This window comes from Nymphalis io, chromosome 21 (genome assembly GCF_905147045.1).
Source record: "Nymphalis io chromosome 21, ilAglIoxx1.1, whole genome shotgun sequence".
NCBI lineage: Eukaryota > Metazoa > Arthropoda > Insecta > Lepidoptera > Nymphalidae > Nymphalis > Nymphalis io.
Window position 1 is genome coordinate 1,564,285 of NC_065908.1, and position 17,280 is coordinate 1,581,564.

General features: G+C 33.2%; 2 protein-coding genes across 5 annotated transcripts in view; both read right to left on the bottom strand.

The window, feature by feature from the left end:
* LOC126776908 (uncharacterized) overlaps nucleotides 1-8,194 on the bottom strand; it is a 75,525-nt gene extending 67,331 nt beyond the window's left edge. Inside the window, exon 1 of the mRNA XM_050499773.1 lies at nucleotides 8,191-8,194. The gene's annotated coding sequence lies outside the window, so the exon portion shown is untranslated. The remainder of the gene's footprint in view (nucleotides 1-8,190) is intronic.
* Nucleotides 1-17,280, bottom strand: part of LOC126776812 (protein kinase C and casein kinase substrate in neurons protein 1) — a 109,312-nt gene that overhangs the window by 45,399 nt on the left and 46,633 nt on the right. For all 4 annotated transcript variants that reach the window (XM_050499610.1, XM_050499612.1, XM_050499608.1 and 1 more), the window contains 2 exons: nucleotides 16,938-17,182; nucleotides 8,985-9,133 (listed from right to left, as the gene is read on the bottom strand). In XM_050499610.1, coding sequence (XP_050355567.1) covers nucleotides 8,985-9,133; nucleotides 16,938-17,154 — 366 coding nt within the window. In that variant the 5' untranslated portion in view covers nucleotides 17,155-17,182. The remainder of the gene's footprint in view (nucleotides 1-8,984; nucleotides 9,134-16,937; nucleotides 17,183-17,280) is intronic.

Consider the following 17,280-nt stretch of genomic DNA (forward strand, 5'->3'; position numbering starts at 1 on the left):
TTAATATAGTTACATCATTCATGCGCTATCTCGTAATAAGTGTTGATCGTATCGTAAATAATATCGGATTAGGGAAACAGAGATAAAAATATCATTTAATATTGACTTTAGGAATATTTTTAGGTTCATATTTATTTAACGATAAAGTATTATTTTACAAGAATAAAAACCTAATTATGTGAATAAATTAAATAATATAATTATAAATTTAATAAAGGATGACAATATTATTAAAAAAAAGACAAAATCACGTAATGGAAACGTCAAAAATTACGTAAAATTCTTTCTATAATTATTATAACATTTAACAATTGATATACAAAGTGAGCTTTTTATAGAATAGCACTGACGCTGTCTCGTAATTCTATTTAATTAAATTATTCTCAAAATGAAATAATTATTATTTTCCAGACAATAAACTTTATTGTATCGGCCGGTCCAGACAAAGAGGACTCGCTCCTAAATATAAAACTGGACCAAATTTGTATTCGCTATGCAAGGTATATAAAATACGTACGTCTACGTGTTCAAAGCGAACTATTGTTTCGGACAAATTCGTCTACGATGCGAAAGAACATTTTTATTATTTGTTTTATATGAATACGATGTATTGTTTATTTATATGGCAGCAATATTAACGCTTTAACTGATCAATTTGTGTTGTTTTACGAAAATATATGAATTATTATGCATTAATTATGAAATTCAAATAATGCATTGATAAATATAAAAACTAACCTACAACCCAATTTTCCTCAAGGCATCTCTATATTTTGTATCTTTAGAAGTATCTTATGCGTAAAGAAAAATGTGGATCGAATCTTGGACTTCTGCAATACAACTGATTAACTTTCATGAATTTCACTTGAAAAAGTGGGTTTATTTAGATGGTGGAGTGTACGTATAGGCTGGGCGCCGGGAAGGTGAGGCTTGGTGGGGGCGTGTAATACGCGGGACAAAGTTGAACTTATAGGATGCAGAGTTACTGGTGTGTGATTTTATAGTAGAAGTATAAGGACACGCCCGCCGGCTTCTCTATTTTTACGGAGGGGAGCTGGTTAGAGACTCAATTTCGTTGTTTTTATGTGGCTTTTAGCATCTATATTTTACAAAGGAGACACGTTAAAAGTAAGAAGTACCGTTGGGAAGTCGTGAGAGAATCTTTCCTCATATTTCTATTAAGATAAAGCTTATTGGCGGTTTACGCCAGTGCAATACGATGGAATGCACGAACAAGCGTAAGTTGCGTTCTATGCAATTATTATGTTATTTACTAACTACAAAGTTTTTTTTAAAGATATGTTTCAAATGTTTCGAATACATTAATTTCTATTAATGACAATATCACAAAATTATTGACATAAATCACTAATTAAACTTAAATATGTAACATTAATTAAAAACACTAAGTATGTAATACAAATTTCACAACCGATAGAGCCGCATAAATATTTTTATCACATCTTCAACGAGGCCACTTCGATGATAACGAACGAAAGAATTTACAGTTTTATCTCGAAGTATTGCAATTGACATCAATGTACTGAAAATATGATAAATGAATCTATTTAATGTATGAGAAGCAAATAAACGGCAATAGTAATTTTTGTATGGTGATCGTTACTCTTTGCGGCTTAGTAAATACTTTTTTTTACGAAATTGGTAAACGCACGTGCCAATTTGATGGTGTGATCACCAACCCTCATAAACATAGGGAATGTTAGTAATATTAATCATTCCTTACATTGTCAATGCGCCACCAACTTTGAGAACAAAAATGTTATGTCCCTTACGCCTGTAATTACACTGCCTATCACCTTCAAATCGGAACACAACAATACCAAATGTCGCTGTTTCGCGGTAGAATATCTGATGAGTAGGTGGTACCTATCCAGAGGGGCTTGCACAAAGCCATACCATCAAGATATTTACTTGTAATAACATTCACATTGTGTTTATATATAGATAAGAAAAATATTTCGTAAGCACCAACATTGCATCATCAACTAATCCCTGTTATTCATAAACTAGTAAAGATAAAGTATAACTCCCAAAATACTCTGATAAAATAATCAACGTGTTATGTAAATCTATCCAAGAGATAATAACATTTTATTTTAACGATCGAAACCAATAAATGACCGAACACAGTAATCTGCCTAAGAGAAGCGATCACGATACGAAAAATTCCTTAAAGTCATATGTGAGCGATGCGTTTTTACGCCCGGAATAAGAAATACATAGACAGGTTAGGCGGGGATATGTGAGACTCTTGGGTGATTTGTCAGAACACTCACTAAACACCATCTGGAGTGCCTAGCTGCCTTGGAGTGTCTTAAGGTAGCGAGAATACCCTCAGCTCTGGATTAGCTACTCAATGGTGTCAACTTATTTTAACCGTATGTTATTTTGCCTTAACTTCTATCCAAAGAACAGCTGTAGCTTTACAAACTATCCAGCGCGGTCGCTTTCGCTTCGCTTGCACGATAAAGTGTGTGATCATAGAACGCTTAAATTTTAAGATCTTCGTTCATAAATCGTAATCGGTTGTAGTCAAGATTATTGGTCAAAATTTTACAGGCGAACTGACCTAACTGAATAATTCTCTATCAATCTGAATGTATACAACGTTAAAATAATTGTTATTGAATGCAAATAAAAATATAAGTTTACGTACGTTGAATATAAAAGGTGCTACAATTTTTTAGTGAAAAAAATATTGTTTGTCTACTTGTAAAACTATACAAGGATATTAAACAGTAATTACATATAGACTTTGTTATGTAACATTTCGTTGGTTAATCAATAAATATTCAGTAAAGTTTATGTTAAATTAACTTAATAAATATATGCTATATATAAAGATATCTTTAAGCATATATTTCTTACTATTGCCAATCGATTAAATGTTAAAACAATGTTTGATAATAATCATCTTGCCATTATGTAAATTAAAGTAAAACTATTAAACAAAAAAAAACACTTATTATTAAAATTTTATACCAATCAAAATATAATCGCTTCATAAATCACAAACAACAAATAATTACAGAGATCAAACAATTTATCTGTCAATCAAATTTTAATCATCCGAAAGATTTTTTTGTATAGCATTTGAACAATATGAGCGTTTAGTGAGACGAATGAAATATATGAGTATATTCACAATTACAAGTGTAATGTAATACAACATTCTATAACTCTACAATCGAAATTACGAGTCAATTGCAAAGGTCATTCAATTATTAAGTCGCGTTCACAACTGATCAGAATAGCATGCGATTTCATGGAGTAATGTTTGTTTGCTTAATTAAAACGAATTAACTATTAAAGACAAATAAAAAATCTGAATTCGGGGCCGTAATGATTTTTGCTTGATGTTCTTTGGAAATATGTACATATATCATAATAGATAATCTTAAATGACTCGTAAAGTACATAACGTGTCATATAAAAATACTATTGCAGATTGACAATAAAAATAAATATTTCCATAATACTGCTCCATATTGGATAAAGAAATTGACATTAATGAAATGAACTTTTTTAAAGCCGAATAAATAATGAGGCAACGCCACATATCTCGATGTATAAGTTTAGTTGGTGGTAGGGCTTTATTCAAGTCTATGTTCTGGGGTTCCAGTTATACGAGGGTAAATCGAAAGAGTTCTTGTCGGTTCTTTGCGATAAGCTCCTGTTCATCGATCAAAACCCACTGTAGAGAACTCGGCTCGACTTTGCTAGATATTTTTGACCACCACTGTATTCTCCGAATTTAGCTAGTGATTTTCTAAAAAATGCAGGAGTATCTTCGTGGAAGTTAATTTGACGACGATGACGCGATTATGGCTGGCGTAAATAGGTTTTTGAAGATAAAAGAACATTTAAAGTGCATTACATATTTCAAATACATTAAATTACTGGTGGTAGAGCTTTGTGCAAGCTCGTCTGGATAGGTAACACCCACTCCTTACATATTCTATCGCAAAACAGCAATAATTAGTATAGTTTGTTCCGGGTTTTAAGGTGAGTGAGCCAGTATAATTACAAGCGCAAGGACTATATAACATTCGTTTCCAAATTTAGTGGCGTATAATTGTTAATATTTCTTACAGCGGCAATGGGCGGTTGTGAGTACTTAACAATTTACTTACATATTTTATATATATAAAATACGTTTAAAATTTTTTTAAGTTAAACGGCTTTATTTAAAAAAAAAGATAATAATGACGTAGATAATGCACTTAATGCGATCAGACTCCAAAAAAAAACCTTTTAAAAAAAGACCTACTACCGACTTGAGTAGTATTTAAAAATCGATTTAAAATAAGTAAATCCGATTTTCCTTGCACATTGACATATCACTAAGTTCAACGTTTGCATAATATTAATGAAATAGCGATGATTTCATTGTCGACCATCGAGCCGACAATTATTCGTCGAGGAATGCACCTACATACCAAACAATACAGATACGCATGCTTTTAATATTAAACGTTGCATCCTCGATTCCTTAATATTAATTACGTGTAGTTAATATGTGTTACATTTAACTATTAAATAAACATGTCGATTGTCAGGAGCGGTACAGTCACGAGAGAATTAGCAATGCCTTTTAGTGAAGTATATGCTAAGAGGGTATAATTTACTAAGTAGGTCTCGGAGACAGGATGGAGCTAGCCACTTAATGGGCAAAGTGTATTAACAGTTTGTATCTATAACCTCCTTGGGATTCACCACTTTGCTGACACATTGCTTATTATTTAGTAGTTATCGCACACGCAGGTGTTAAGTTTGAAAAAGGTAGCCTATGACCTTCCTTGGGATTCGAGCTTGTTTCATACCAAATATCATCAAAATCGGTCCAGTCATATAACCTTGAAAACGTAACAGACAGATGGAATTACTTTCGCATTTATAATATTAAGTATAGAATTTCAAATTTCGTCTAAACATGCAAAAACGTCTGTACGAACTTCACATTATATTTTACTTTACCGCAGACCGTGACTCATGAGGCAAGTATTGCGAATACATATATATCATTATGATGTTGTGTAGCTTAGCCGGCCTTGATTACGACACCTTCGTTTAAAATTCGCGTGTTTCATACAATTCATCACATAGTTCCTTATTTCAATCAAATACTTGTCACTTAACGGTTGAGACTTTTAAAATTAGTTAATTACAATCGAAGTCCTTATTTTATTAGCGTTTAATTATAAACCATTGTAAAATATATGGTATAGCAGTTGCATTAGAAATGTAAGACAGTTCTAAAGTATGCGATGTAGCCACGTGGTTACATGTGGCAGTATTGTCGCGTGCTAACGGAACCCTGGCTGTCGGCCATCAGCGATCGTGATGATTGTGACTGATTATTTGTCGCTTAATGTTTATGTTTGGGGTTACCCGGTAGTATTGGTACTATGAGACTTTAAAATAAAACCACCGAGTATGTACTGCTGGTCAGATAGTGTAATTGGTCTCTCTCCTTATAAATTTACAAAATCTTATTGAGTACTTTCAAAAAAAAACATTGTTATAGCGCGATGTAAAATACATTTAACGCCATCTATTGATGAAAAGATAAATTAAAATGACATTTGGCATAAGGTATTTCGATCTTGAACCATTTATTTATATGTCTTGATGTTTATCAATAGACTTGATTATTCCGAAGATATTTTTAACTTTGCTTATTAAAATATTTTACAACACAAGATTAAGGAAACAATAAAAAAAATGGAAATAGCATTTTTTGACATTCAGTCAGGATATACATACATATAAATTTAACTGAGTTTGATTAACTTTGTAAAGTATGAAAATGTTTTTCGGTTCTTCTTATAATCTTGTAAAATGACGTTACAAAAATGCTTGTAAAAGACTATACGAATAAAATATATTTTGATTTAAAACTAATGGTTTCTGTGTTGTTGTGCCCATGTTTGAATATGGGGTACCGTAGCTTATCGTAGCACTTGCTTCAAGCTTTACAAGTCTATAAATACCGGTTTCAAAGCAACATACTCCATCTTAAAACGTCATGTCTAAACAATATTACCGGTTTAGAGATTCCAGCATCACGTTCATATTTATCAAGGAAGCGTCCGTCCGTACGTATGTTACTCGCTTGAACTCGCTGACAGCAACGTAGTTCGTATTGGCTAAGGTTATATGTAGTAATAGGTAGCATAAATGTTGATATAATACAAATTGTCGACTCTTCGGTTTAAAAGAACAGGAGCAATTATTTAACGTGATTTTCGAGGTCCGAGGATGTAAAATATTCAAACAACTTCCTACCTAATTTCTTCCCAGAGAATCACAACATCGTGTTATCGGCTTTCTGGCCAATACGTTTATATATATTATGTTATTATGTTTAATGCTTAACAAATGAAACAAATCAAAGAAAATACTGTTTGGCGAACAGTTTTTGAAAGGTATATTATCTATCCATGCCTCGTTGGTCTAGTGGCTTGATGTAAGGCCGCAAACCCTTAGGTCCTGGGTTCAATTCCCAGGAATTGTTAGAAAATTCTCAGTAGCAGTCCGGAGTCTGGAAGTTGGAAGTGTGTACACTCTCGTGCCTCGGAAAGCACATAAAGCTGTTGGTCTTGCGCCTGAACTCTTTACGGTCGTGTGTGATTGCCGTCCCATCGGATATGAGTTAGGGAATATAAAATGCATCTGTGTTTGCGCACACACTTGTGCACTGTAATATCACCTGCATAGTTGGCTCTCTCTTAAAATTGGCCGCCGTGGCCGAAATCGGTCTGGAGGACATTATTATTATTATCAATCCATATAGGTATATAATATATCCAAACATATATTACCACCAGTAAATAAATACACACTCTTAAATACATACAAACTAACAACATGTTTGAAACACGTTATACTAAAAAGAAAAGTCAGTTTAACATACGATGTTTTCTATTTCGTTTTATATTCAAAACGCATTATAATTGTTTACTAGAGAGCTTTAAATCAATGTTTACTTTTACTTTCTCATAACATGTGTATCGCAAACATAATGTTATGTAATCGAATTCGTGGAACGAACGTTAATGGCTTTCGGAACACGTTATACTAGTTAAATAAGTAATTTATATTGAAATAAGTAAGTAAGTAACAGCCTGTAAATGTCCCACTGCTGGGTAAGGCTTCCTCTCCCTTTTTGAGGAGAAGGTTTGGAGCTTATTCCACCACGCTGCTCCAATGCGGGGTGGTGGAATACACATGTAGCAGAATTTCAATGAGATTAGACACATGCAGGTTTTCTCACGATGTTTTCCCTCACCGAAAAGCACGAGATGAATTATTATTTATTATTATTAACAAAAATTAAGCACATGAAAATTCAGAGGTGCTTGCCCGGGTTTGAATCCACGTTCATCGGTTAAGTTTCACGCGTTCTTACCACTGGGCCATCTCGACTAGTAAGAACGCGTGAATCTTATATTGAAATAATCGAATGAAATTACCAAGGGATTCATGTATAATGTACATTAAACTAACGATGATTTATTTCCAGAATACCGTTTAAAAAAAAAGCAGTTCATGTGGGTGTTATCGTCTTGTTACGGAGCAAGCGTACTATATTTTGACCTTTAGGACATTTCAAACGTACATCAATTATATGTAATGCATTATAAAATTTCGAAATTTTAATCATTTACTTTAAAATTATTTCCAGTTTTATTTGGAAATGGTAGAAAGTAGAAATTGTGCGAAACAATAAGACCATGACGACATTATAAAATTAATAATGTTACTACGGTATTCTAAAAACGAAAACAATTTTATAAAGCAACAAAAACATATTTAATTTAGGACCTAATAATCAATTATAACTCAATAGTATGATAAAATAAGATTTACCAATAAGAATATGATTAAAAAAAAAACATAATATGATTAATAATATGTACTTTTAGTTGGTGTGAGAAAACTTTTCCATTAAATCTTTAACCCAGTATTTTTTTTTTAAATGTAAGTGAGTAGAAATATGTATACAGCCTTAACCGCTGTACAGCGCACATATAGAAATTATGAGCGTTATAAATTTGACTCTATAACATAAAAAATTATAATTTCAAAGTTCAATTGAAATTGCTTATTTTCATCTTCGTATTATAAGAATCTACGCTTTTTTTATTTATTATAGGTAGGCGGAACGAGCATATTGGCCAACTGATGGTAAGTGGTCACCAACGCCCATAGGCATTAGCATTGTAAGAAATATTAACCATCGCTTACATCGCCAATGCGCCACCAACCTTGGGAACTAAGATGTTACGTCTCTTGTGTCTGTTATTACACTGACTCACTCATCCTTCAAACCGGAACACAACAATACCAAGTACTGTTGTTTTGCGGTAGAATGTCTGATGAGTGGGTGGTATCTACCCAGGCGAGCTTGCACAAAGCCACCAGTAAAAGTTTATATGTATGTATGCGTTTTATAGAAAATAATTTAAATGCTTAACGCGAACAAGTAATGTTGACAATATTTATTGAATTCTAGCAAGTGTTCGTTCACGATTATAATATTGACAATTAAATACAATAACATAACTAATTGTATGAATTCAAAATGATAGCGGTTATGCTAATAAAGATTTGTGGTGAAGCGAGCATGACACTCGTGTGTGTATAAAGCCATGTTTGCAAAGACCAGGAATATTTACCCGTTTAAATAATTTCTTCACGGAATTCAAAAATTAGTTCTTTAAAAAGCCTTTGAGTCGTTTAAACGCTCTACTTAAACGATTTTAATAAATTCAACATCGTACTCGTAAATCACTTTAGTCAATTAAATATTTATGAATACATTGGATTTACTTTCAAAAGGTAAAATTAGTATATATTTATAAATGCTAAAATAAATGTTGGGGTGTCACAAATAATTGTTTTGGGTCCAATTTTGTATTTTGGCTATATGAATGACGTAAATGATTATTTTCACTGACCTTGTGGTAAGTATCCTTTTGCCAATTCTTGATCTGAGCTATAACGTCGTTGACGAGGCGATCGCGCACGCTTAAATGTAGATCGGATAGTCGTTCAGCTTCAACCATACCGCCTTTCCATGCCGCTTCCATTGTTCCATATTCCGGTCCTATGAAAAAAAAACATACCTAGTTAAAATATATTATTACACTATTTGATGTTTTATGGAATTAGAAAGCGTAGAAAAAATATAATTAGTTTATACGAACTCTATATCCATGACCGTTTTTTTGCCTTGATTTAAGTATGCCCGTGACAATCCGACCTTTACGTACAACCCTCTGATAGATAAACCAATAATAGTTTTAAAAACAGCTAGAGCTAGGTTGTGGCCTACTAGCCTAAATGGATTAAGAATTATCATTACGTTTTATGAATACCACAAAGCGTCTATTTTTTATGTAATAATATAATTATTAAAAATAATTACGTACTGATTACAAATTATGTGGAAAAAAAAATATTGCTCTGAAAATTCATGTGGTTAAATAAATGGAGTGTCAATCGAGAAAAGGGGAGTTTTTAGTGAGTTAATGATTTTTGTCATGTTTATCTATAGCTTAAACGACTTAAACATAGGATATTTCAGATAAGAAGGTACAATAAAGGTCGAAGGCCTTGCATAGCCTCTAGTGAAATTTGTTTATTACGGTAACTAGCTTGTAGATAACAACATACATACATACATAATCACATACGTTATATTATAGCTGAAAATACATAATTTAGTAGGCGTGCCTTTAGCAACTAAATCTCCCTGACATTAAATCCAATGCTAATCGTTCTAACTTAATTACTCCAACATTTCATCGATAAAATGGCTTATAAAGTAATTTGAAAGTTAAATTTAAGCAATTAAGGTTTGAATTTCTTTGTCATTCGCAAATTTCAATGAATAAATTACGATTTAGTGTGAGACGTTGCCCCCAAGTTGCAAATTCACTTAATTGACGGTATGTATGGCAAAATGTTAATAATGCGACTTTCTTTTACTATATGAATTGCAAATTCTTAATTATTATAAATGTAAGTATGTTAAGAATAAAAAAAACCGCACTATTTACTTAATTACTCGTTATTTCTTAAATTCTCTCAGGCGATAACCAAAAAATTTGATCACGCATTAACGCACATTTGAATAATTAAGTAATAGAATGTTCATTAAGAAAGTGAGATTTTATGCGATGATGATAACATGAAATTTCAGATTCTTTAAATTTCTCTCTCAAATACCAAACAATATACAGTACCAGCCTGTTAATGTCCCACTGCTGGGCTAAGGCCTCCTCTCCATTTTGAGGAGAAGGTTTGGAGCTTATTCCACCACGCTGCTCTAATGCAGATTGGTAGAATACATTTGGCATAATTTCAACGAAATTAGACACATGCAGATTTCCTCACGATGTTTTCCTTCAAGGTCAAGCATGGTCGAGATGAATTATAAACACAAATTAAGCGCATGAAAATTCAGTGGTGCTTGCTTGCCCGGGTTGAACCGATGATTCATCGGTTAAGATTCACGCGTTCTAACCATTGGGCCATCTCGGCAACAACAAAAATAAACAATGAACACATAACACAAATTAAATTAATATAAAAAAGATATGTTTAATAAATTGCAATACAATTTACTCCAATTATTAGTAAAAAAAAACACCAAATTTAATGATAATTCGAACGAGTTTAATATGACCTAGTAAATAACTTCCCAGTTACATAACAATTATTCGCCTCGACAATCAGTCGTAAAAACTGGTCTCTGACCAGTTGGTGCTGCAGGTTTCATAACTTTCCCTTCATAATATGCTGACGTAAGGTGCTGTAATATGTCGTATGTCATTGCTGAGAAGAAACGAGTAATTACTTATGGTTTTCATCATTTCATCACTATAATTAATATGTATATACAAAATATTAATAAGGCTGTAGATCCAGTCAGTAAGAAGTTATTGGATTTTTCTGTAAATCTATTTTTTAACGTCAATAATGCAATGATTTACATATCGAATGTATAAGTCGCAGATTCGATCCTGAGGCCCTGACTCCTTGGGCTACTGCCGTTCACACTCCAAACACAAGCTTTACGCTTGCATAGATAAATAGAATATTAGACATTTCTATAAAAACAGGCATTGCTTTAATTTTTTAATGGAATTTTAGTAGCAGGCCGTCAAGGAGTTTGAGTTCGGAAAGCAATTAAATCCGTTGATCCTGAGCATGAACTCTTGTCAGTCGTGTCGGATTCGTGTCTCATCGAATTTTGAGAGTCAGCGAATTGAGTGCACACATAGCGAACATTCTTAAACGCAATATCTCATGCGCATTTGGCTATCTCTTGGGAGTTTGAGTTAAAGATTAACGATGACCGAAAGAGATACTTGGATACTAGTTACCTAACATTATTTATATTTATTCATCAAAGTAAGCACTCATTAGATTAGTAAGACAGAACGTTACATGAAGAAAACAAAAACTAATAATTTTATTGTTTTTTGAAATGAATTTGGAGAAGAAAGAGTTCTAACAAAGATCACGTAAACACAAATTCAATTATTTCGAGATTCGAAGATAGAATTGATAAGATAGATAACATTTCATAAGAATCTCTTGTATAAGCGATACGAAGCGATTACATTACCGAGACGATATAATATTGAAATAGCATAGGTATTATGCAAAGTGACTGAGCATATTGTTAGAAGTGTTTTTTGGGACAATAAACGCTAATAGAATTATTGTCAGTAACAACTAATAGCCTGTTAATGTCCCACGGCTGGAATCTCCGCAGTTTGTAACCGCAGTCATCGCTTAAGAATCATGTTTTCGAGCCACAACACACCTTGGATCGAAATCGAAAACATAAAATTTATCAGTAGAATTTTTTAAAATTTTTTCGAAATTTTTTACTGCTAGAATATTTAAAATTGGATTGAAATGGAAATTGTTATATTATATTCATTTGAATTGAGTTTTTAAATAATATAACCGCTGGACTATACTTGGTATCGTTGTGGTTCGGTTTGTAGTGTGATTCAGTCATCGTAACAGGTACGAGGGATATAACATCCTAGTTCCCAATGCCGTATCGGTAATACATTGTGATGTAAGGGATAGTTTACCAGCCCGCCTAGCTACTTTCAATAAAATAAAAACATAATTGAATCCGTTGAGTTGAGTAGTTTCATTGGGTTTATATTACAACTAGCTTTCGTCCGCGGCTTTAGTCGCGTAGGTATGAAAAATATAGCCTATATCCTTCTTTGGGATCTAAGGCTGCTTTATATCAAATTTCATCAAAATTGGTTAAATAATTTAGCCGTGAAAGTGTAACAGTTAAAAAAGAGTTACTTTCGCATTTATAATAAAAGAATTTCGTTAACTTTCATCACAGCGTGCTGAAATCTTACCAGCAAGGATGTAAATTACTTTCGATTTTCTATAATGCATGTAATACAACACGCTTTCGGCACGTCCCCGACCCGATCTGAATCGTATTGAAATCGGCGCGTGCGCAGCGTAACGAGTGACCAAACTCCCAAATAACTTTCCATTTCAGTTTTAATGTTTAATTCGTTCCACAATCGTTTATGCAATGGTGAAAATTTGCAACGGAAAATACATGTCGTTGCGGAATTAAAATTTTTTGCCAGAATTTAAATAGTTACATAATTAATTAACAAAACACTTTTTATACGTTTTTAATAAAAATCTTATCACTTTACATCTTGAGCAAACAGTTTTTTTTATGTTACAGGCGGCCGGGAATGTTGTTTATGTTAAGCCCCCCACCCCCTTTCAACCGGAACGCAACAATACTAAGAATTGCTGTTTAATGGTACCAAGAATATGTGATGAGTGGGTGGTGTCTACCTAGATAGGCTTGCAAAAACCCTACCACCATTTTTAGATAGACCTGTATTAATATAAGTATGAAGAATAATAAAAGTAAATATAAGCGTCTAATGCTTTCCTAACTTCACGCAGAGTTAATAAATGTAAAATGGAGATCATACCGACACTGCAACACAAACGCGTGATCGCACTAATCGCTGAAGGTCTAACTGCTGATAATCGCATTATCGCTTCCACTAACCGCAATATAATAAGCCTGCTGGAGAAGGAACTGCCCGTGAACGATAAGATTGGATGGTACTAGCTATCTTATAATTGGCAGTTGAGTATGATCTTACTATGCTTATATATATGTAGATGAGAGATAGTGATATTAGTATACGTTGATTTTCATGCAAAAAAAATTTACATTGTATTTAATTAATATACTTATGTAAATTGGTAAAGTAATTACTTATCCGTATTATCTGCATTCCGGGCCGATAGTAGTTTCACATTTATAATGACATAAAGTTGTCATAGTTAAAAACACATTTAAAATACACAAATAGAAACAGACGTAGACTAAAATTAAATAATAAAGCAACTCTGTGAATGGAGGAAATATCAACCAAAAATAAAATAGGATAAAAAAAATCCTCCAATAAATTACTTACATAAAAAAAACTACAATAACCTCTTATTTTCAAGTATACTTTTGAAGTTTATACCGCAATATGAGTATTCGAAATTCCTTTGAGAGTCTACTTAAAAAAAATTAGATATTTTTGTTATTATGACATGACTTTAATAATAAAATTAAATAATTGAATTCTTAGATCGAATTTACATGATAAGTCTAGTAAAATCATTATAATACGAATTTTAATGATCAATCAAATTTATATAATTCATTCGGGGTATTTACTTTATTTACTATGTATTAGCTACCATTTCGAAAATTATTAAGTTGATAAGTAACAGATACATTAACAGTCTGTTACTGTCCCACCGCTGGGCTAAGGCCTCCTCTCCCTTTTGAGGTGAAGGAGCTTATTTTACCACGCTGCTCCAATGCGGGTTGGTAGAATACACATGTGACAGAATTTTAATGAAATTAGACACATGCAGGTTTCCTCACGATGTTTTCGTTCACCGTCAAGCACGAGATGAATTATAATCACAATTTAGCACATGAAAATTCAGTGGTGCCTGCCCGGGTTTGAACCCACGATCATCGGTTAAGATTCACGCGTTCTAACTAGGCCATCTCGGCTTAACAGTTAATATAACAGTTAGTTTAAGTTTAATTTTTCGTGCTCAATCGATGAATCGGAAAATACAATTAAATAAATACTAATCAAATATTAGAGACAATCAGAAAATTATCTCATCTGTAGGAAAAATATCGAGTTATTGACTGAGGATGTTTAGTTTTGTATAATATGTTATATTAATCGTGTTGATTGTTCTACGTGCATTATGCTTTTGTATTAGTAAGACAATTTGCACCGGCATCGGAACGCAATAACGATTTTCTCGACATTACCGAGACCACTTCCTTGTAATAATCGCACATATTGAAAATTCTCTAACAGATGATTCAAACGAAATTATTTTCTTTAAGCGATATTAATAATACGGTCTAGGGACTAGAGAGAAGTTAGGTAGCCTATGTATGTTTTTTTTTTTTTTTTTTTTATAGAATAGGAAGGCGGACGAGCATATGGGCCACCTGATGGTAAGTGGTCACCAACGCTCTTAGACATTGGCATTGTAAGAAATGTCAACCATCGCTTACATATCCAATGCGCCACCAACCTTGGGAACTAAGATTTTATGTCCCCTGTGCCTGTAATTACACTGGCTCACTCACCCTTCAAACCGGAACACAACAATATCAAGTATTGCTGTTTTGCGGTAGAATATCTGATGAGTGGGTGGTACCTACCCAGACGAGCTTGCACAAAGCTCTACCACCAGTAAAATGTGGTACCTTAAGTACTTTATAACATATAGTTTTTGTTAAAGTGTTACAGAAATCAAGCCAATCCATTATTATATAAGCATATATCATTATTATATAAATGAAGGTTTTAAAACTTGTACGATATATTTATATACCACAAATGATTTACATTAAAGTATACGTAATTTAAAATATAATATAACGAATAATGTAAACGTTGTATACATTTATATAAATGTAATCATTTAACTTTGCAAATTGTTTGGTAAAGTGTGGCGTAGTCGAGATAAAACTGTCGGAGTATATTACAACTGAAGTTATCTAAATACAAGAGCTCGATAGCACGATCTTATCAAAAGACATAATTCGAGATTAGAGTAGAACAACGTACCCTAACCACTAGACAATCACGGTAAATAGAGAATCTAATATAATTAAACACTACTAACGATTTAGGATGATTTTTTTTAATTGTGCGAAATAAAAGCAACATTTTACGTTGTTTGGATTATAAAATTTAAATTTTCTTTGAACAACTAGAGCGATGACAGACAAATAATATAATGAACTCAGCGTCTAAAAATAAAGGCGATTCAATTATTCATTTAGAAAAGATTTAGAAAGTAAAGTTTGCGATTGTAAACGGATTATCTTAAAGCTCTTTTTTTTTTAAGTAAAATTAAATCTGCACATTTAGCAAAAAATATACAACTGGACATCTATATTAAAATCCAACTCAACCAGCACGGTACTTATAATGTCAATGCGGGCACACTGTATTCAGATGTTCTTACATAGCTACTCAAGTACTCAATTCTTTCGTAATGAAACGTGACAGCTGAAAGGCAGGCGAGCTATCAATAAACATGATTATGAATGGATTTCCGTCACTAAAAGAGACATCAGAGCTATCGTTTTACAAATGTTTTCGTGTTTTATAAATAGTTAATCAGATTGTTTTGTCGTTTCGATTATGGCTTCTGGCTTCATCTATCGCTACGTGCTTAGTTTAAAGTAAAACTGTTTCAACAAATTCGAATAACGAGCACTTCGATTTACGATTCGAAACGCATGTCCATCTTTAATGAACTGACCTATAGCTCCATGCTAACTTTAGTGATCACCGGTGATTTAAATGCCAATCTAGATAAAGATGGCTATCGGACTCGCATCATTACCAATACACGTACCTCTCTCTATCTCTATGGAATTAGTTGCATAAACTTATACAAATTAACCTCGTGGATTGTCCACACAATATTATTGCAATGATATGAATGTTTTCATCAAACAATAGTCATCTATTAAGATGGCCAATTAAAAGTGACACTAACCTGTGCTTTGTTACGTTTTCATCTAATTTAGTATTGTGTTTTATGGTAGACAGTGACGAATTATGGCTTCAGGTTATTTAGCTACTAAGACTGTAAGTGGACACTACCACCCTTAGACATTAGCGCTGCAAGAAATATGAATGTGTCTCATCTTCGTGAACTAAGAGGTAATGTCCCTTGTGCCTGTAGTTAAACATAAGGTTTTCGGTTTAACCGAAATATAACAATACTAATTTGAATAATATTTAATTCTATTAATTACAAATCTGACTGCTCTCTTTGACTTGTGGATGCACTTATAAAAATTTACGCGTTTGCTGAAGGTCGCCGCCAGCATAGAACAGCGAAGTAGGATCACACTCGTTAGAATAATGCTTATATAAGATGCATGAATAATAAGTGATGTTGTTATGTACTACTAATATACAAATGTACATAATTGGAATCACGCAATCACCGTATTAGTTTAGGAAGAAGCCATATGAGCGACACGAAAAAACTAATTGAATACAATATTGCCGGTCGTTTTATATATGAGATGCATAGGAGAGATGACGCACCAAGTATATGATCTAACCTCGAACTATATTTTTTACTTTCACTCTCACCAATTAACATAACGTTATCAATAAATACTAACATATTTTTCTATACGTCAGTCGAGTCAATAGACTGTGATGTTACGATTGCTGGGCTAATGCTTCTCTTTTGAGGAGAATGCTTGGAGTTTATTTTGGAATCTGGATTAATACGTTTTAGTGGATACACATGAACTTTACCTTTCTCGATGAGGTCGTTCCATTTCTTCGCCCAGCCACGCAGACTCTTAGCATAAGTTTTTTCTATATCCGCTCGTTCCTGCACAAGGGCCTGTAGCTCGCTGCAGAGCCTGTGTCCGTCGTCTACGCGGCGTGTCGTCCGCTTGTAATTGCCGGGCTCCCAGAACGAGTCCGATGTGACCGTGAGCAGCGCTTGCTCGTCGCTGTGATGCGACATGGCGGTGCGACACTCACACACCGCCCCTCTGAAAGAGAAATAATTATTTTAATATAAGATTCTTTTACGTTACGTTCATTAGAATCAGGTAAAATAACTTTACCCTTCAATAAATTTATTTAGAGT